General features: G+C 36.2%; 2 protein-coding genes, 2 non-coding genes and 1 pseudogene across 20 annotated transcripts; 2 read left to right on the forward strand and 3 right to left on the reverse strand.

The window, feature by feature from the left end:
- Positions 1 to 30: 30 nt before the first annotated feature.
- On the reverse strand, positions 31 to 6,042 carry LOC137740208 (heterogeneous nuclear ribonucleoprotein 1). 14 transcript variants are annotated; one of them, XR_015966673.1, is made up of 6 exons: positions 5,858 to 5,968; positions 5,105 to 5,225; positions 4,580 to 4,806; positions 3,017 to 4,232; positions 1,658 to 1,721; positions 31 to 611 (listed from the first exon to the last, which is right to left on the reverse strand). XR_015966673.1 is itself a non-coding variant. In XM_088700103.1 (6 exons), the coding sequence occupies exons 3-5, from the start codon at positions 4,799 to 4,801 to the stop codon at positions 1,680 to 1,682; spliced, it is 1,500 nt and encodes a 499-aa protein (XP_088556229.1). In that variant the 5' UTR covers positions 4,802 to 4,806; positions 5,105 to 5,225; positions 5,858 to 5,886; the 3' UTR covers positions 31 to 611; positions 1,658 to 1,679. The 14 variants fall into 14 exon arrangements, 10 of the variants coding, with proteins under 10 accessions (XP_088556229.1, XP_088556228.1, XP_088556231.1 ...); XR_015966672.1 differs by having other exon boundaries at positions 5,359 to 5,860; XM_088700103.1 differs by having other exon boundaries at positions 2,997 to 4,232; positions 5,858 to 5,886.
- Positions 6,043 to 11,380: 5,338 nt separating this feature from the next.
- Positions 11,381 to 15,043, reverse strand: LOC137739705 (GCN5-related N-acetyltransferase 9). Of its 3 annotated transcripts, none has more exons than XR_015966908.1 (7): positions 14,764 to 15,043; positions 14,454 to 14,525; positions 12,880 to 12,967; positions 12,531 to 12,663; positions 12,349 to 12,387; positions 11,746 to 11,892; positions 11,381 to 11,517 (listed from the first exon to the last, which is right to left on the reverse strand). XR_015966908.1 is itself a non-coding variant. In XM_068479382.2 (6 exons), the coding sequence occupies exons 1-6, from the start codon at positions 14,951 to 14,953 to the stop codon at positions 11,815 to 11,817; spliced, it is 600 nt and encodes a 199-aa protein (XP_068335483.2). In that variant the 5' UTR covers positions 14,954 to 15,043; the 3' UTR covers positions 11,584 to 11,814. The 3 variants fall into 3 exon arrangements, 1 of the variants encoding a protein (XP_068335483.2); XR_015966907.1 differs by having other exon boundaries at positions 11,417 to 11,555; XM_068479382.2 differs by lacking the exon at positions 11,381 to 11,517 and having other exon boundaries at positions 11,584 to 11,892.
- A 1,319-nt stretch (positions 15,044 to 16,362) lies between these two features.
- Positions 16,363 to 17,966, forward strand: LOC137738822 (cytochrome b561 and DOMON domain-containing protein At2g04850 pseudogene; annotated as a pseudogene). Its single transcript, XR_015966304.1, has one exon. The product of XR_015966304.1 is annotated as a cytochrome b561 and DOMON domain-containing protein At2g04850 pseudogene (transcript).
- A 350-nt stretch (positions 17,967 to 18,316) lies between these two features.
- On the forward strand, positions 18,317 to 18,419 carry LOC137741199 (U6 spliceosomal RNA). The gene has a single exon (XR_011069229.1). It is a non-coding gene; the product is annotated as a U6 spliceosomal RNA (small nuclear RNA).
- Positions 18,420 to 19,002: 583 nt separating this feature from the next.
- TRNAL-CAG (transfer RNA leucine (anticodon CAG)) lies at positions 19,003 to 19,083 on the reverse strand. Its single transcript has one exon. It is a non-coding gene; the product is annotated as a tRNA-Leu (tRNA).
- Between the last annotated feature and the right edge of the window lie 1,077 nt (positions 19,084 to 20,160).

Genomic DNA, 20,160 nt, shown 5'->3' on the forward strand with positions numbered 1-20,160 from the left:
AAAAGATTTCAAAAGGGTAAAAATACAACATAAAAAGATCAGGATATGCGATTACTTATTGATGGGGGTCCCTAGATGGGTAAACCCTTAAAATGTTTCACACTAATAGTAAATCAACATTAATCTCAGCTCAGGTACAATAAAAACAAACCAAATGATTGGGAAAAGAAGAAGAAGAAGCAATCCTTGACCAGAACCCACAACTTGGCCAGAAGATTTTACAGATAAACTTCTAGAGGGAAAAAAATATATATCAGTTTCTCTCTTTTTTTCTTTCCTTTTCTCTTTTTCTTTTGGGTATCGCCGCCTCACCGGAGATGCATGATACACTTCTGACTATATCCCGCAATCTGATTTTACATCTCACTCATAGACCAAAACAAAACCGAAAAACCCTAAAATTGGTAACTCAATGCATTAACACAAAATCCATTTTTAACTTCTAACTCTAACTTCTTTAAAACAGCCACTCCCAGTTAGCTCTTACTAACCAAATCTCTCTTACTGAGATATATAAACGGCGGTGGTGTGCAAAATTCACAGTTCGCCTGCTTCATTATTTTCACCTACAATGTCGCGATATCAGAAATGACGATCCTAGGCAGCAATTCCTGAAAAACAATAGGAACGGAACTTGTAAGTGTCGGCAGTCACAAATATAATGAAGTGAGCAACAACTTTTCAGTTATATACACACATACACGCGCGCACACACTTTAAGTTGAACATAATAATATCAATGGCTCTGACTTCCAACAAAACTAAGCTATTAAAACAAAGATATTTGCAGTCTAACACACAAATTGCAAATGTGTTGCCACTAGCCATAAGCCAACTCATGGGTACACAGCCAAAGAAATATTGAGTAAAACAGTATCCTAAGCAATACAAAATATCACCTACTTAGAACCGGCGCTCATACGAGAGATTAAGCTATGTAATTATAACGAAATGCTTTATCTTTTAGAACTGTTGCAAGATTCCAGCAAACAAGCAATATGCAGCCATCATAATCTAAGCTGTTAATTGTTCACTGATGGAAACACTGCACAACTAATCTGACCTCAAATCTGAAAAGATGAGGATCAAGAAATGATACTTTCAATGATAGCCTATTCTCTGTCCCTCTTATTTATCGCTCCATTGTTACTTTGATACACACTCTTAATTGCAGCAGTTGAATGTCCATGAGACAGCATACTTTTTAGCCCAACTACCTCTTCCCTCTCCATTTCATGCCCTGATTAGTGATTTTATTACTTAAACTGGCAGACGGAGTTTAAAGGTTGGGTACAGAGGTAATCGTTGCCATTTGGTGAGGAAACACACGTAGGCAAGAGAGAAATAGAGAGAAAGCCTAGACACATGTTAACCATAAGCTGAGCTGAATTTGTATTTTATAGATTCAACAATCTTCATCATAGACTCATTTAGATTTCTAGATTTCTCATTTTCTTCCGTAAAGGTAAAAGATAATACTCAGAGCATCATATTACAGTATACTAATCTGCAAGGACTTTGTAGCATTTATCCCAACACCTTAGGTCTTGGGTTTAATTCCCCCTCCCTAAGTAACGCTTGCATAGAAACAATAAACTTACAAACCATTGAGTATACTTATTGTGTGACAAAGTTGTAGGTAAAAGAAAGCTCATACTTTAATATGCATGCCTTCAAGCTCAAGTTATGAACATCAAGGCCACTTTACTAGTGAAGATAACCTACAACGAAGAAGGAAAAGAAGCAACTTTATTTTGTCAATGGCACAGATGCTGGATCTCAGGAAAGACAAGATGAACAAGTCCTTAAAACAACGGATATTTTCAACCATTAAGGGCTAGATATTTCAAAATAGAGAGATAAGCAGTGCAGCGGATTAAAGGGGAAAATACAATTTTATACAATTTCTCATACAAAAGAAAAACAAACATTTATGATCCAAAAAAAACACACGCCTACAGAGAAAAAAGAATGAACTTGAAAATCTGGTGAAAAAACAGGAAAAAAAAAAACAAATAAACTCAATGTATCGGAATGAGAATAAGAGAGCAACATTCTCAAAAATATTCATATGCCTTTCATTCCGGCACATATGAGTCATTGAGGTGAGATGCATAATCTTCCTACCACATGCAAAAGGGAGCATAAGATAGATGCACAAGAACACAGGAGATCACATAATGCCTTATCAAGTATCAAAGCCATGTTAGAATATAAGATATTGTCAACTGTCTCCATGCCCCTGCACACTCCACAATCAATAATCATTTGGGACCATCATCCCCTTAATTACTAAGACGTTGATAATCATATTAGTTATCAAAGGTCACTGACCAGCTACAACCTCCACCAACGCCAACAACATCCAAATAAACTGAATTGACCGATACAACAAAATTGAAAGCCTTTTCCATTAATAATCCATCCCATATTTTCCCCATGCCTTTAGTAAACTTGCCAAAAATCCTAACAAACCTATGACTCCAAAAGCAATACACTTCCTGACCATTATGTATAATCCTAATAAGGCAACTAAACAGAATTGAGTGTAAAACAAGCTAGAAGAATTGCGATGAGTCCAACCTAAGTCTACTGAACTGCTAACTAGACAGTCACCTAAATCAACTGCACTATACATCAGAAGCTGCAGCGCCGTTCCTCTCTTGGATGGTATGCTAAACTAAATATAATCCAATACTACAGTAATCAGCTCGATGGAACATCAGCTAGAGAAAAAATAGATTTCACGAACCTATTGCTTGGATGCAAAAATTCAAATCAGTTAAATATTGTGGATCAAGTGCAGCATAGCCAACCAAATAAGCAAGCTCAATAAGGTAGTGAGATTATATGTTACCAATATAAACTTATCCAATTTTGTATGGAGTCTATGGACCCATGCGAATTACTAGAAAAAAGAAAGTTCCTTATATTTCTATAAAAAATAAAAAATAAAAACTACAGAGAAAAACAAAAAAGATGAAAATATAAGTTACCTCAGATATTGATCCCGTACCTGTATTTGGCTGTCTCTTATTAACACTAAAACCACCAACATAACCAGGAGAACTTTTAGCTGATACATCAGAGGCTGCACCGCCAAGCCCATAACCAAAGGGACCAGGTCCATCTCGATCGGAATTTGATGAACGCCAAGTAGGATCTCCATATACTGAACCGCTACTGTAAAAGTCAGTGAAGGTCCCATCAAAACCACCATTTGATGCAGCAAATGAAGATGTAGGGGCCACACTTGCACCACTGTTTCTTCCATACCCACCAGTTCCCAGATTGTAACTGTTATCCCCAACTCCATAACCAAGATTCCTGCTATTGTTAGAAACATTATTTCCTCCGACTCGAGCTGACATTGCTGAAGAAGGCCAATTATTTGCAGTATTTCCAAACGTACTTCCTCCAATGGTTCCACTTCCTGATCCGACGTAAGCATTGGCATTTGTGGAGTTTGTTCCATAATTAAGACCACCCTCATTCCCATTCCCATTCTCCCACAAGTTCCGAGTCACTGAGCTGAAAAACGAAGATGTGTTTCCTCCATTACCGCCATCATACCCAATGGGGCTGCTAAACCTATTTGAATTATTGATATAATAAGGACTCGAACCCCGCCCATAGCTCATAGTACTATTAAAATTTGCATTTCCACTAAATCCTGGACTCAACCCTGGCTCGTAATTCATACCAATTCCATAACCAGAACCATATGGAGGAAATCCACTTCGACCACCTGCAACTGGGCTGAATCTACCAAGTCCATAGCCTCCAACTGTACTTGGATTATACCCCTGAGTGTAGCCATTAAGGAAGCTATTGACCCTACCGAGACCATAGTTGTATCCTGCAAGAGGGCTGCGACTGGGACCAGGTGATAACTCTTTCGGAACTGCTCGCTTTACCTCAACCATTTTCCCGTTCAGTTCATGAAATGTCTTAAGCAAAACCTTGTCCACTGCCTCCTCTGAATCATAAGTGATAAATCCAAAGCCTCTTGGCCTCTGGGTTTGGTGATCATACATCACCACAACATCCGTGATTGTTCCAAACTGTTCAAAGTACTTCTTAAAGTCACTCTCCGTGACAGTGGATGCTAAACCTCCAACAAAAATCTTTCTTGTGCGACCTGGACCTGGACCTGGAGAACCCTGGATGCTGCCACTGCTTCTACCCAAAATATTCTGGTCATCCCTGGGAACAGCCTTTTTCGCTTCAACCTGAGAATAGAGAATGCAAGGGTTACAACCAAGATCAAAGTATATAAGCACCTGGATTAATTTAACAGGGTATAAGAAGTGAAGAGCAAAGTAATGCATCAACTAAAATGATCGCGGGAGAAAAATAAAATAATGAGAACCGTGATTTACTCTAGCTCAATTTGAAATTTAGTTTAACACAGAAGCATAGGAAATGAATTTGTGCATAACTGTAACAAGCAAATGAATTTGCTTCGCCATTTCTGTTATCCAAAAAGAAAGCACAACGATGCTTGGTCATTGTGTAAACATAAAAGTGCAACTGAAGGACAAAACTACATTCATCAAGAAGAAATTATTTCGATTACCATCCTTCCATCGATGTTGTGCTTCTCCATTATGACACTGTCCGCCACAGCTGGGTCAGAAAAAACTACAAAACCAAAACCACGAGCACGGCCTGTGGTCCGATCCTTCATTATCACTGCTTCTACCACCTCCCCGAAACCGCTGAAATACTCTTTTAGCCGCTCCTCATTTGTATCCCAAGATATGCCGCCGATAAACAACTTACCACTATCGGATTGCATTTTCACTACAGGCCACAAGCACGTCGTCAATTAAGCTTCACAAATCACACCCAACCCAAGGAAAAATGTAAACGTCTAATCAAAATCTCAATCCCAACCCGATAAAGATGGAGCATTTTACAATGGATCCGATATAATTCTACAACACTAGTAAACCGATTCCAAAAACCAAAATGCACACAATCACCAATCCAATCCAACATCAACACCGGCAGCTCAAAGTCTATATTTTTTTTTATCAATCCACCTAACTAGAACCAAATGCAGAAAATAGATAACCAACCAAACTAGAAAGAATAGTACCTTATTTTTTAAATATTAAGAAGACAGATTGTAGTCCGATTCAAAAACAAGTGTTTCTGGATTTAATTTAGAAGCATCCGATCCTTCACCGATCAAATACAGGACCCAGAATTATGCACACCTACCAGAAGAAGAAAGAAGAAAAAAAACATAAACCAGAGAGAATTTTCAATCAGAAAAATCACCAGGATCCGAACCCACAACAAATTCAGAAAAAGCAAACAAAAAAACCCAAATCAGATTCCCCCCCATACCGGCAGATTAACGAAAACCCAGATGCCAAATCGTGCAGAAAATTAAGATCTGAGAGGAGGCACTGTAAGAATAAGAACAGAGGGCATGTTCAACCTCCTCCCCATATACGCCCCCTCCAATCCTTTTGTTTGTTCTTTCGATGGTGATTAACAAATGCAAATTCAGTTACCAAACAGATGAGTATTACGAGATTAAAATATGTGTATTTCCAGAGAGAGAAGGAGAGGTTTGTGAGAGAGAAAGGGAGGACATTGAAGGTCTCTGAAGAATATATAGCCACTGTGGAAAATGGGAAGCTCAAGATTTTCAGTTTTTCTCTTTTTTTCTATTTATATTATATCTTTTACAGGCTTTTTTTTATTTTATGAACAATTTGATTCGAAAATTCATAGAAATGCAAACAAAAATAATAAATCTAGAAGAAAATAAAATTGGAGAAATTAGTCATGGAAATATATGGTTTTCCCTGGTGTCATAAAATGGGAAGGATTACGTTACCATGTCGTTCCCGTCGCCGTTCATTCCTTTTATAGCTTTTTCTGGGCTAAGGTCATTCCTTTTATAGTTACTGACAAAAACGATGCCGTTTAAGGAAATTTAAAGCCTGCCCCAGCACCATTCTAGGAGGCCACAAGCCCTTGATTTTGAGGACATTTTTTTAGGCCTCTTCTGATCTTTGGTTTGTATATTTTTTACCTAATACAAGATATTAGGAAGGGATAAACGGAGGAAGTGGAATATTTTTAACCAACTGAGTTATAATAATTTTTTTTTTTTTTTAGTTTTTTTATTACTGATTATTTTGCTTGCTCGGACCATGCACCTGAATTTGGGACATTGTTTTGATTTGCCGTATGAACTTCCTATCAAGTTTCGAGCATCTTAATCTTTGAAAACGTATCTCATTAGCTCAACTTTTCATTTATTCAAGTAGAGAAAACTCACACAATAATAGTGGAAAATTTGACGCTTGGAAGATAATTGGCATGTTTTAGAAAACTAAGACTATCTCCAAAAGAGATGTCAAATTTTAAACCTAAAATTTAGATTTGAAGGCTTACATGGCACTTTGACATCTTTTAAAATTTTGCTCTCCAACTGATATGTCAAATTTTAAACATAAAATAATAATTCATGTACTTTCTTTGCATTGGGAATGAAAAGAAACAAAAGGATAATGCTTTAAACTAATAAATAATTAATTAAAAACATTTAATAATTAATTAAAAAAATCTAAAGGTGCTGTCAAATTTGGCAGCAAAGGGAAGAGATGTCAATCCACGTCATGCCACATCAGATTTGGCTTCTCGGTTGGAAAATATTAATGTTGTCTTTTGTTACCGTTATTGCTGATTTGGACAATTTGATATCTCCTTTAGAGATGCTCTAAAAAACTCTGAACCAAATTGAAGGTCAACTAGACTAATTGAAAGAAGGTTGTTGTTGCGGATGATGGAATTATTGCATGACCAAATTTAACCATGGAAGCGGTCTTTGTTACGACTATGGCAATTACAAGGTTTCTTTTTCGTTTACCTAGGTGTAGTCAAATAGGATGAGAGGATTTTAATAGATTTTGTTGCGCGATAAGTTTGATAGGATTATGTAGCATTTTACAAAGTTCATATAGATTTTGAAATATTTAAGAAGATTCATATAACAAATTTTAATGGATTTTCTTAGACTCCAAATCACTTAAAAAATCGGCAACTACCAATTTATATATATATATATATCTCTTTTAGCACCAACTTGGCGGCTCTTGCTCCTTTATATTCCTCTGTCATCTAAATATTTCCCCCTTTAAACCCACAACCACTCGCGACCAGCCACTTCAAATCCAGTCAATCATAAAATTAAACTTGAAAATAATAATTTCAGCCCACAAAATTAAAAAAAGAAGCGAACCCATCCAAATCTTTTGTATGAATCCAATACACATACTAAAGGAGGCCATAATTTTGTATTTTTGAATACATAGGTTCCCTTCAATTTTTTTTTGGAAATTCTACAATAACATTGAAATTGTTAGGGTTAGAATTTCAATTGGGATTTTACCATTGTTAGAGTAGCAGTGGATCGGTTGCGAAGAGGGATGAGGGTGGCTAACCCTAAAGATCATTGGACGAAGAGGTTGGCAGGTTCTTTTTTGTCTGAGCTTATGGGGCGTGAAAAGAAATCAAAGTGGAGATGGTTGGAGTTTTGATGGCATTTGGTATCTATACCATTCACCTTCAAATTCATCAAAATCCCTCGTTCATTAAAATCCTAGCAAATCTTTGGCATTTTATACTTAGGATTTGGATGTACCTTAATCAACTACATCTGGGTTTGAATGCATTCTTTAAAATCCTCTAAAATCTTAATTTGACAATACTATGATTTCAAAATCTTTTAAAATAATCTTTTTAATTTATAACTGACTACACATTGATTTTAAAGTCTATTAAAATCTCATCAAATCCTAATTTGACTACACCCCTTATATATTTTCTCTTGAATACTATGCATTAAAATAACTTGATGCAAAATTAAAATATAATGAAAATATCTAAAAAGAGTGAGTGAGCAACGTGGAGTTGGTAATGAGTAGCATCGTTCATAAAATGTTAAATTTAAAACTAGTTGGCATGTTCCAAACCCAAACGTTAACTTTTCATTGAAAGAAAAGGTACTACAAAACCCAAATATTAAATTAGAAATAATCAAACAAAAATAAAATCAACATTTAATTTATTAATCTTCTAAACCAATCGACTTTCCTCTGTACTTTTTGTTAATAGGAATGGTTGGTGACCATCCATTGATATTGTTGGCCATGAATACTATTCCCCCTTTATATCACTTAAAGTACATTAATTATCCTTTTTCTTGTCCCATTTTACATGATTTAAATATTGTTTTGAGTTTTTCAAACTAAGTACACAAAATATTACTTAATTAGAATTCAACCATTTTTAAGATCAACTTGTACTCTAAATTAACAAGCATGTATTGAAACTAGAAGTTTTGAAGCCTTTTATTTTTCAATGAGATCAAAAGTTCACTACTAGAAATAGAAGCCTCTAGTTTTAGTTTTGATAATAGTTCAACAATTAAAGAAAACACACAAACACCCTTTTGAAAAACATACACATATATATCATCGAGATCAAATGTTCTGCATCCATTTTGTGTGTGCTCTTTTTGTGGTCTTTATTATTGATTGATACGTATTAAGTTTATGATAACAAAGTTAAAGATGATTAATTTTATTAACACGTGTCAATTAATGATAATAATACAAAAAATGAGTGTAGAAGATTTTAACTCAAATCCATCCCCCCAAAATACCACCAACCTTATTTGCTACTTCACATTATCTCCACCACCCAATAACACTTTAAAGCTTCAAGCAAGTATGAAAAGAATATAAGGAGAAGAAAAAAAAAGAGAGAATAAAGGTTTTTAGAGAGAAGGAAGGTGCATATAAGAAGTTTAAAATTACTTCTTTTATATGAATAATGCAATATAAAATAAAAAGTATCACATTATTCGGGTAGACTTTTTGCAATCGATGATATATTTTATTGGACAAGACAATATTTTAAGATCTGTAAATAAGAATTCGAACTCGCATGTAAAGGGCAACGCTGCTCTAATTCAAAGTTGAATGTTAATTTAGGTACCCTTGCTCATAATTTCAAAATTTCACCACTGAAATGGAAAAAAAAAAAAAATAAAGCCTCCATTTGCTTTTAACAAGAGCAAAGAATTTCAAGTTTTTAACTTAAAGAATGTCACTTTCAGAAACTTAATACAATAAGAAAGGGCTTTGGATTAATTAAATTTAGTAAGATTGGGATCATGGAATATGATTAGCAATCAGCATCTTTCTTCGTGCTCCCCACGAAAGGGAGTTTGGTCCTTCCACTCGATCGTTACTGCTTACTGGCCTACACTACAACCTCCACGTATCTCTAACATTTACACTACCCTTTTCGTTTTTGAAGAGTTTCTCATCATAAAACGCTACCTAATGTTATTAACACGTTAGCGACACATTAACGTTATGCTTACTTATATTAAAAAATGTGAATTAGTAACATTACGTAGTTGTGTGAGTTGTGGTTGCCAGATATTAAAAATAAATAGAAAATCATAGTTTCTTTTTTAAGTTTAATGATTTCTTTAACTTGTCGTGTTTTTAGCTTCTACAACTTTTTAATCAGTTGACTCTTAACCTAATGATAATTCTCTTTCTAAAGTCTATAGAGACCTAAGTTCAAATTCAAACTACTCCTATAAATAATGATAATATTGAAAAAGAACGACTTTTGATAAATATCATTCCTGTGTATTTATATTGACGACTTTTACAAGGCAAGAGATTAATATGGTCATTTTATATCCAAAGTCGATCGATCTAATGGTTAGTTCATGTGTGATGATGGGATCCGAGGAGCCATCATGCCATCACATGCATGCAAAATTATATTATTATATTTGATACATGTATTATTATGTCTGTGTGTATATATGTATATCAAGCCCCTTTGAGAAAGGGTTCCCCGACAACAAAAAAAAAACCTTATTCCACTAGTGAGGTCGGCTGTATAAATTCTAAAATGCCACCGTGTTCGGTTTTACGTCAAATCTTCCGTTAGCTCTAGGCACTCAATGACTTTTCTTAGAGTCTCTTTCCAAATCTTTCTCTACCTCTTTTACCACAGGCCTTTGTCTCAGGGCAAAAGGAAAGGGATTCCCATTTTTTGATAAAAAGGGAGATTAGTTGTTGAACCTGCTTTGCATCGGACTTTAGGGATCCGATCCATTTATTTTGTAAATTCACACATTATCCTTGTGAAAATTCAATTAAATCTAAAACTTTTTGCCCATTTAATTGTCATGATGAAATTTAAATGTTTCTAATAACCTAATGCTCATCAATTTTTTTTAAAGAGTAATGTTATTCATATCATGTCTTTGTATCACATTTTCGTACCACCTTAGGTGACATTTGATGTGAACAACCACATCATTTGAATTAATCAGGTTTTAAAATTTAGTTCATTATTTAATAAACTAATAATTAAGAAAAACTAATTAATTAAATGATAATTGTGATATACGATAAGTCTTTCTCCTTCCTTTCCTTGGGTTTTGCAAATTTGTCAAATGATGTGACTGTCCACATCATATGCCACCTAAGATAATATAGAAATGTGGTATAAAAATATGGTATGAATAGCATTACTCTTCTTTAAATTTAATTAGATGCCTCCAATATTTCTGATTTAACTAATAATTTGCAAGGATATCTTTGAGGTGCAACTTAAAAAAATAAACGATTCAGATCGTAACGTGGTAGAGGCCCCACAACTAATCGTCATTTAAAAAAATAAAAATAAAGAACGAGTATCCATTCACCGTATGCATACACCTATATGTTCTGGTTTTGTACTTGAAAGAGGAATGCATATGCCTAGCTGTTGTTGTCCCCTTGATACTACACTTCAAATTAATAACTTAACCACGCATTATCTTCATTAATTAATGTTGTACTTCAAGCTCAATATCCATTAATCCATGGCAATAATTGCAAGACCTTTTTATTTTATTTTATTTTTTTGAATCAGTTTCTCCATTTTCTTGTGCGTACCTCGTCTGCTAAAACTAAAACCTGCTCTGATTTTGACCTTTTCGACCAACTGAAACTTCGGTTCTTGCAGTGACGTCCAGGTACAACAACCCTACCTTCGTCCCATCCACCAGACGCGTCCAAATTTTGCTAGCAGAACTACTCAAGCTTCTACAGGATGGATTGCATTGGCAGTCGATCCAACCGGAAGGCTATCATCGCTCTTTGCGCAGTTGTATCGGGAGTACGGCAGTTTATACAACACCTACAACCAGTTACAGCCCATAAATCAAACCGGAGCTCTTGCTTTCAAGTTTCAAACATCTCTGCAGACTAGCTAACAGCACCACATTCAATCTTATATGGCAAGCTGGGGATTCAGTTTCAAAGAATACCCCCAGACTCACCCAACTTCCGGGCCAAATATTCAAACCGTCGGGATGAACTACTCTACTCGTCTTTACTACCAATACTTCGACCACATTTGTACGTTCTAAAGTCATGCGCTTTGCTTACTTCCCCTCTCCCCTTGTTTTCGCTGTATGCGTTTACAGCAATAGTTTACTAATAAACCAGCTGGTGAAAAGAAATAAGTAAAATAAAGTAGGGTGAAAAATGGATAGAAAATTAGTAAACCAGCATGAATCATCTTCAAATTAGGATTGAATGTGAATTCTAGCCCTAACATTTTGATATAGCCCTGTTCAGTAAGGTTAAGTTCTATGATACGGTACAGTCTAAACAACATCGTAGCTTTTCTGCATACCAAGCACTGGCAAAAGAGTTGACGTTGATTGTGAAGTGGAGAATTAGCATGATCATAGGCCCTTGACGGCTAGGTATGAGTCACGAAGCTACCTATCTGCAGCAACTCCTCATGCTTGTCCTTCGTTACATGTAACTCCAACGTCACCTGTCATATATGACAAGAAATTTGTTAAAATGGACGGATGATGCTCCAACACTGAATGTAGTATAAAATTAACCAAGCAACTTGAACTTTTTTCTCCGGTAGAACGTTTAAATTTCCATTGTTTGTGGATTTTGAAGAAATTATTCAAAAGATAATTCTCGAAATCATCAAAGAAAAAACGGTTCCTATTCTTTACAATACAGGTATCAGGGCCCTTTTAAGAACATGAAACTATTGGAAATTTTTATGATGTGAAGCTGGGCAGTGCATATAAATTGTAAATCAACGTCTGTTATAAGTAATCATGATAGTCTGAGCCACTCCATGGTCATACAGAGAACCAGAAGATTAGAAAAGAGTATTTCCGTTAAGAATCCCAGGAGTCGAGATGTCTACTGCATAGACCAACTAAAGCCTGTGCGCATATGCAAATTTCATAAAGATAATTGGACTCACCTCTTTGAAGATTTCACTACGAGAGATCTCCTCAAAGCCCTACATCAACCATATGAGAGTTTAGTGAGCCACAAGGAAAAACAAGTGCAAATTAAATGCAAGGGGAATATGAGAGGCCAACATTGCATGAGTTTGTGATACGAGAAAATCAGAAAGAGGGGGAGAAAGACACCCAGACAGACCAATTTCCGAAACAAGCTAAGAGATGCTCCATTTTGTTCCCCAATTTTAGCACGGAAGATGTGGATCGCCAAATTTTCAATTGCAAAGGCCATCATCATCAAGGCCGATTCCTTCCCAAGTCCTTTACCACGACTAAACTAGCAAGAGAAAATACTGAAAAATTACATTATAGCATACATATAATAGTCCCTAAAGTGAAAACTAAGTGAGGAAGAAGCATAAATATTTGGTGCTGGAATGCTTCAAACGAACAAGCACATACACAAATAGAAAAACAAAGGGAAACCAGATTGACTCGAACGCAATCACTTCTGTTTTTTACCATCAGAAGAAAGTAAAGGAAGGTACCTTTTCTGTTCAGCAATCATTATTTCAATCTCTCCCATGTGGGGATCGTCCAGGTCATTCATATATAAGTTCACATCACCAATCATGGCTGCAAACCATTAATCATACCGTTACTCACTCATTAATCATAACACAAACAAAATCCTTTGAAAATATGTTCTTTTTCGTTGTTTCCTCCTCTATTTCTAGTAAAAAGAAACTGATCATAAAAACACGAGCAATATCCTGTAAACTGATACAACTTAACAATTCCCAAGTTTACTTGCTGAAAACTAGAAAAGTAACAACCTTCTCAGGAATTTCAATTAAAACCATCCAACCAACTGTTCATTTTTTTTAAGAGTGGTGATATGCCCACGCCCATGTCTTATTTCCCCACCCACCTTATATTTACACCCACCATAAAAAGTGAAAAAATACATCAACTCTTTTCCTACCCACCATTATTTCCAAAATAACCCTACATATATTTTTTTCAATTTTTTCTTGCTTTAAAAAAATTAATACAAATTAAAAAAAAAAAATTATGATCAAATGAAAATACCCAAGAACTCCAAATATCACCAGCAGCAGCCCTCTCCCCAGAAAATTTGCAGAACCGTCACTATCGACTCCCCAAATCCCCAACACCAAGCGCCCCTCCTCTATCAACAACCATCGCAGCACCACCACGTCTCGAAAACCGCTTCAATACCCAATTTCTATCGTTTCCAATTTGAATTCAGACCACACAAGTGAGAGTGTGATTAAATTAGAAGAGCTTCACTCATAGTTTGGCGTTGCACTGGCTTTCCCTAACATCAAATTCCTCCAAATTCAGTATATGGTAGGTATCCAAATTGTTCCAAAACACCAAACACGATCGGAGTTCAACGAGTGACGGATCCGTGAGTCCCCTAATGTAATCTGGACTATGAGCGTCTCTCCTCATCTATCTCAACATTATAATAGTCTCAAAGACTAACTTGCTCTACTCTCTGGTGAAGCTTGATCACACCTTCCACAACATGCGCTTTATTGCGAGCCTCGAGGCTTTGCTTTGTCAAGTCCGAATTCACCCTTTTCCTGATAAGTTTAATTTCTGAACTTCCTTCCCCAGGAAAGCTTGTGGGGGTTCATGATATTTTTTTCTTTTTCTTATTTATGATATTTTAGGTTTTTTTTAATCAGTATAACTAATAATTTGTTTAAAAAGAATCAATTTAACTAATAATTATGTGGCAAGACATGATTGGTTGGTCTTTAGGTCTTTAAAGGTCATTTTATACTAGGATAAATTTGTCAATAAGAGTATCATTTTATGGTGGGTGTGGAAATAAGACACTGGGGTGGGCTTAATGGCTTAACAGCACTCTTTTTTAATAACCAACTGTTCTTAAAAATATGTACTTTGCATACCTAAGGTAAGTAATCATTCTAATTTCTCCTTAAGATAAGTAATCATTCTAATCCTCCTTAAGATAAGTAATCATTCTAATTCTCCTTAAGATAAGTAATCATTCACATTTCTCCTTAATTTTCTCAGCAACCAATCAGAAAGTAATTTGTGAAGAAAGACTGTAAATTTGGCTAACCTTCCACATGGGGTTCTCCATGGCTGAACTCTCCCACAACCAATTGCTTATCCAATACAATGAAAGTCTGCTCTGCAAAACCCAATTCCAAGTTCCAAATTTTCAATCATTCACCAAACCAGTAATACGACTACACAAAAAACCCCCAATCGTTTATCAAAACTAAATTCAACACTTTTTTTTTCCCAAAAGATCAAACCTTTAACTGCAGAATCCACAATTAGTTAAAACCCAGTTCAGTTTTTGTTACGAAAAAGCAAGGCAATACATAAAAACCAACAAAAACACCTGAGAGAGAGAGAGAGAGTACTGTTGGGGTCTTGGGTCCAGGTGAGCTGCATCTGGTATTCCTGGTCGAGGGTGAGGGGCTCGGAGCCGGTGGCTTGGAGGAGAGCTGGGTCCTTCATCCAGTCGTGGTATTTTGGGACGTGTTCCTTCATGTACGGGACCAGTATCACTCTCCCTCCCTCCAAGCTCACTTTCTCTTTCTCTCGCTCCATCGCTGGTTTCCCTTCCTATCTCTCACACTCGCACGTACAAACTGACCGTCACAATGACAAAGATTAGTTAACCCCCGACGACGCCGTTTGGTTACAAAGACTAATACAAGTCAAAGTTCTTTCTCTCAACCACAAGAAGTTGGCTTTTAGATTTTGTTTTTTTTTTTTTTCTTTTATTTCTTTGGAAAATATATGGAAGAGAGAGTTGGAGATAAATGTGAAAGAGAGAGGGAGTAACGGAGAGAAAATGTGGGAGGGACGAGAGATTTGCGATATGACGTCATGATATGTGAGTGAAAGAAGAAAAAATATACAGCAAAATTTAGTTTGTACAAAATTGCATAACTTCAATCATTTTTTTGTAATATACGACTCAATTATCTTTCATCTTGTTTGGTTAACAAAGAGACCTTATTAATAAGTAGTGATTACAATTTTTGACAAAAGAAAAAGAATGAAGGGAGTAAAGCCGGGAAGACTGTCAGCCACCACGTTAGTTACCAAGGCCCACCCCAATAACAACTCAAATTTTCCTAGGTAAAAGTAACCCTTAACAAATCTCAATATTTGATTGAAACAAATTTGGAAAGAAGTGTAATTTAAATTTTTTTTCTTATCTTAATAATATTATTTATATATGAATTAAATTCCTTAATCATGGTTAACTAATTGGACATAACGCCCTCTAGGAAGGGTGATTCTAGTACGAGTAGTATATATATATCTTTAAAGTTTTTTTTACTATTAGGAGGGGAGAGTTCAAAATTATTTGCTTTTACTTTGCGAACCTTAGGCAATGGAGACGGATTCACTCAATTGCTGATCGAAATGGAATGAATATACACAATGCCTCACTCCCGAATGTCTGATTGGTCAAGGACGGAAGGTAGCCTTAGCCTCGTTTGGCCCTGCCTCTACTTAGGATCAATACAATAATTTAAAGGAGGGGGAAGTTTCGAACCCGAGACGCATTAATAGAAACTCAACATTTTATCCACTAGAATATTAAACCACATGCAGTATAAGTAGTATATAAATTGCAAGTAATTTTCACTCAAGGAAAGAAAATGAGAACCAATTGGCAATTAGACAAAAGGGATTAACGTTGGCAAGGAATTAGCCAAAAGAAAACGTCTTTGGCCCTTTGGGTGATGATCTGATTAATTGAGTTAAGCAAATGAAATATATAATTGTGCTCAAGCTTCTACTTTCTATATAATGATGCTCTCTAGGATAAAGTAATCAAAATTCCCTTGCTTCAAAGCCAAGCACAATCCTTGAAATATTTTTAGCCATCATAATTCATCAGAAAAAAACACCTCCACTTCCACTTGAAGCATCATTTTCTACTCCACCAAACAAACACTTTGGTTGCCTTAACCTCAAAGCTAAGCAGTGCTTAGTAAACACATAAGTCCTCCACAGCCATGATGATCAATTACATCAACCTCAATACCAAACACTTAAATGTTAACAAAAGCTTGCCAACCAATTCTACATCCCTAGCTTCCACTCTCTTTGATATTCAACCCTTCTTCCCAGCCATCAATATGCTCTTCCTCCTGTCCCTTTTCCTTCTCTTTTCCTTTCCCTATGTCACATTTTCTGCCCATTGCACCACCACCACCTCCACTAAAACCTTTCAAAAATGCATCACACTCCCTACCCAACAAGCCTCCATAGCATGGACTTTCCATCCCCACAATGCCACCCTAGACCTTGTTTTCTATGGTACTTTCATATCCCCTTCCGGGTGGGTCGGGTGGGGCATCAACCCGACCTCTGCGGAAATGACTGGCACACGTGCTCTGATCGCCTTTCCGGACCCTAGCACCGGTCAAATAGTCGTCCTCCCTTACCTCTTAGACCCAACCACAAAGCTCCAAAAACGCCCTCTCCTCTCCCGCCCTCTTGACATCCACATTCTCTCCTCGTCTGCCACCCTATACGGTGGAAAATTGGCCACCGTCCACGGCGGCGCTTCCATCCAAATATTCGCTACATTGAAACTCACGCCGAACAAGACAAAGCTCCACCACGTGTGGAACCGTGGTCTCTACGTCCAAGGCTACTCGCCGACCATACACCCAACCACCGCTAACGACCTTTCATCCATAACAACTTTTGATGTCATGTCAGGCACTACGGCCACACACCACTCCAACATTGGCACACTCAGAACAGTGCATGGCATCATGAACGCCATTGCATGGGGCATCATGCTTCCCATTGGAGCAGTGCTTGCACGCTACCTCAGGCACATACAATCATTAGGTCCCACATGGTTCTATGTGCACGCTGGGGTCCAACTGTTTGCCTTTTTCCTAGGGACTGTAGGGTTTGCTATTGGGATTAGGCTTGGGGATATGTCACCTGGGGTCCAGTATGGGCTCCACAGGAAGCTAGGGTTTGCTGCATTTTGCTTGGGAGCGCTTCAAACCCTAGCACTACTGTTTCGACCTAAAACTACAAACAAGTACAGGAAGTACTGGAAATCTTACCACCATTTAGTTGGGTATGCATGTGTGGTGCTGGGTGTGGTGAATGTTTTCCAAGGTTTTGAGGTGATGGGAGAAGGGAGGTCTTTTGCGAAACTGGTTTATTGCTTGGGATTGTCTACACTGATTGGGGTTTGCATTGCTTTGGAGGTGAATTCTTGGGTGGTTTTTTGTAGAAAATCAAAGGAGGAGAAGATGAGGAGGGAAGGTATATTTGGAACGTCGGATAAAGGCAGCGGAATCTTCAGATGATCAGAGGCATCACAGTATTGAACAATGCTTCTCCCATGGAAATTTATCAATCCACGAACACAAGTTGTTTGTCTGAAGGTCGACTTAGAGGATTTTTTTTTTTTTTTTAATTAATGTGTGAGGATAATTCTTTGTTCTTGTTTTGATGTCATAATTTCAAGAATCATATTTATAGCTGCAATTTTGGTTTGCTTTTTTTTTTTTTTTTCTTCATATTTTTGTAAAGAGGTGAGATCATGGACAAAGTTGTTGATGTTGTTCCATTACAGCTTCACTCAACTACTTTACAAGTCGGGTTTTTTACCCTTGGTACTCTCCAATTCTTTCGATCTGGGTTAACACCTATCTAACTCAATTTGTTTAATCTTTAAGGAAGAAATCTTAGATTCTTAGGTTGTTTAGGTACAAAACTTGTCTACCTTTCACAGTTTTACTCCATACTTGATTGCTTCATTGGGTTTATGACTGAGGAGAATGAGGATACTCAGTCCACAGAGGAAAGCCCAAGGTGGGAAGTAAAGTTGACTACTAAAAGAACGGAAGCCAGCGTCCCACATCGGCCAAAAAAAGGTTTCTAAACGACTTTATATACTCTTACTTGACATCGAGGCTTGTCCCTTCGGGGACATCCGATAAAATTGGAACGATACAGAGAAGATTAGCATGGCCCCTGCGCAAGGATGACACGCATAAATCGAGAAATGGTCCAAATTTTTTTTGTCATTTTTACATGATTTTCCTTTTGTAATTTTGAATAAATTTCCAATGTTGTTTTTACATAAACCGTCATGGTGTTACTAAGTTATGTGCTACGCATAAACAAAAAATAATCTTAAATTATTAACAATTCTACTTGATTTTACTACTTTTTCAAGGAGAAATATAATTTTGAATAAATTTCTAATGTTGTTTTTACATAAACCGTCATGGTGTTACTAAGTTATGCACTACGCATAAACAAAAAATAATCTTAAATTATTAACCATTCTACTTGATTTTACTATTTTTCCAAGGAGAAATATTTTAACGTGCTCTGATATTATTGATCCAAGTGTTATAATGAGCAGACATGGATAAGTATTTTCCCACAAAACTAAAGGAGTAACTACTTTTCTAACCTATAATATATTAATGGTAAAAAAAATACATCAAAATAATTTCCAACTTTAGTGAGATTTGTCTATTGTATAGGGAAACAAAGAATTTAGTGTGACTGTCATACAATCAAGTGATAAAAATAACCTACATATTATATTAACAGTGGACAATAATACTTGGCAGAAAATTACAAAAAATATTTGTCAAGAATGGGATTCGAACCCATGCCCTTTCGGACCAGTACCTGAAACTGGCGCCTTAGACCAACTCGGCCATCTTGACATTAATTAATTAGCTTTTCAATCTTTTAGATATACCTGATGATAGAACAGCTACTTGGGTGTATGCCAACTTGTATCTCACACTTAACAAAAGATTTTTTTTCCAGCCAATTACTAGGTAAAACTTTGGAATAATCTTAATCATATTTAACCAATCTTAATCATATCCACTTGTTATCAAAACGACTTTGAGTGAGTTTATATAGTGAATTCATGAGTAACTCTCTCAAATATTTCTTTTTAAAATAGAACTTGATATATATAAAAAGACGAAAATCAAACTCTTATCATAAGTATTCAAGAGCAGAATTTAAATACAAGTGTTCTATAAGTTCAACTTATATCACTTCTAAATAAAAGTTATGTATCCAGCATTGTTGCCCATCCATGAACCTTTCATATCACTGTTTGCTGGTGTCGAATTTGCATCTTGAATAGTAACTGCAGTCGTCAAAAGTTGAAAGAGATTGATCTGGCAGTAGAGAGTCAAAAAGGTCAAAAGGTCGCAATTACCCAATCCTCCTATTTTCTTTTTACTTTTTGTGCTTTGAACTTTTCGGCTGTTAATATTCCGAGTCTGTCAGAAATTCCCACAAGAGACATGGAAGAGTGCCAACAGGATCCTCGCGGGATTTTCTTTACAAAGGTTTTAGAAATTCGAAAATTGTGTTCATTTATCGTATATCGTGTAATCAGTTTTTATCAAGTATTGTTTATATTTATTTTTGAATAAAAGTATTTAAACTAATTTCTGATCGAAGTATAATAAATGAACACGATTTACAAATTTTCGATATCCTCACCAAAAGAAATTAGCGAGAATCAGAACTCGGAAGAGTGAGATAAAAAGCAGAGGGAAGCAAACGAGTGTGAAAGGAATGTTGGTCTCTCTTTTAGGAGAAATTTTTCCATGTGCCGGGAACACCATGACACATGGTGTTCCCTCACACATTAGGATTTGATTTGATTTATTTATTGAAATATAAAATTGAAGGATATTCAAGATGTCAAATCCTAATGTGTGAGGGAACACCATGTGTCATGGTGTTCCCGGCACATGGAAAAATTTCTCCTCTTT

This window comes from Pyrus communis, chromosome 9 (assembly GCF_041283825.1).
Source record: "Pyrus communis isolate YQ-2024b chromosome 9, ASM4128382v1, whole genome shotgun sequence".
NCBI lineage: Eukaryota > Viridiplantae > Streptophyta > Magnoliopsida > Rosales > Rosaceae > Pyrus > Pyrus communis.

Excerpts from the sequence above, each read along its gene's own strand:
- LOC137740208 (XM_088700101.1), bottom strand. The coding sequence starts at position 4,801 with ATGCAATCCGATAGTGGTAAGTTGTTTATCGGCGGCATATCTTGGGAT. Across the intron at positions 4,233-4,579 it reads ACAACATCGATGGAAGGATG|GTTGAAGCGAAAAAGGCTGT; the intron begins GTAATCGAAATA and ends CTCTATTCTCAG. Across the intron at positions 612-2,996 it reads GTACGGGATCAATATCTGAG|GAATTGCTGCCTAGGATCGT; the intron begins GTAACTTATATT and ends ATTGTTTTTCAG.
- LOC137739705 (XM_068479382.2), bottom strand. The coding sequence starts at position 14,953 with ATGGAGCGAGAGAAAGAGAAAGTGAGCTTGGAGGGAGGGAGAGTGATA. Across the intron at positions 12,968-14,453 it reads TGGAGAACCCCATGTGGAAG|CCATGATTGGTGATGTGAAC; the intron begins GTTAGCCAAATT and ends AATGGTTTGCAG. Across the intron at positions 11,893-12,348 it reads GTAGTGAAATCTTCAAAGAG|GTGACGTTGGAGTTACATGT; the intron begins GTGAGTCCAATT and ends CATATATGACAG.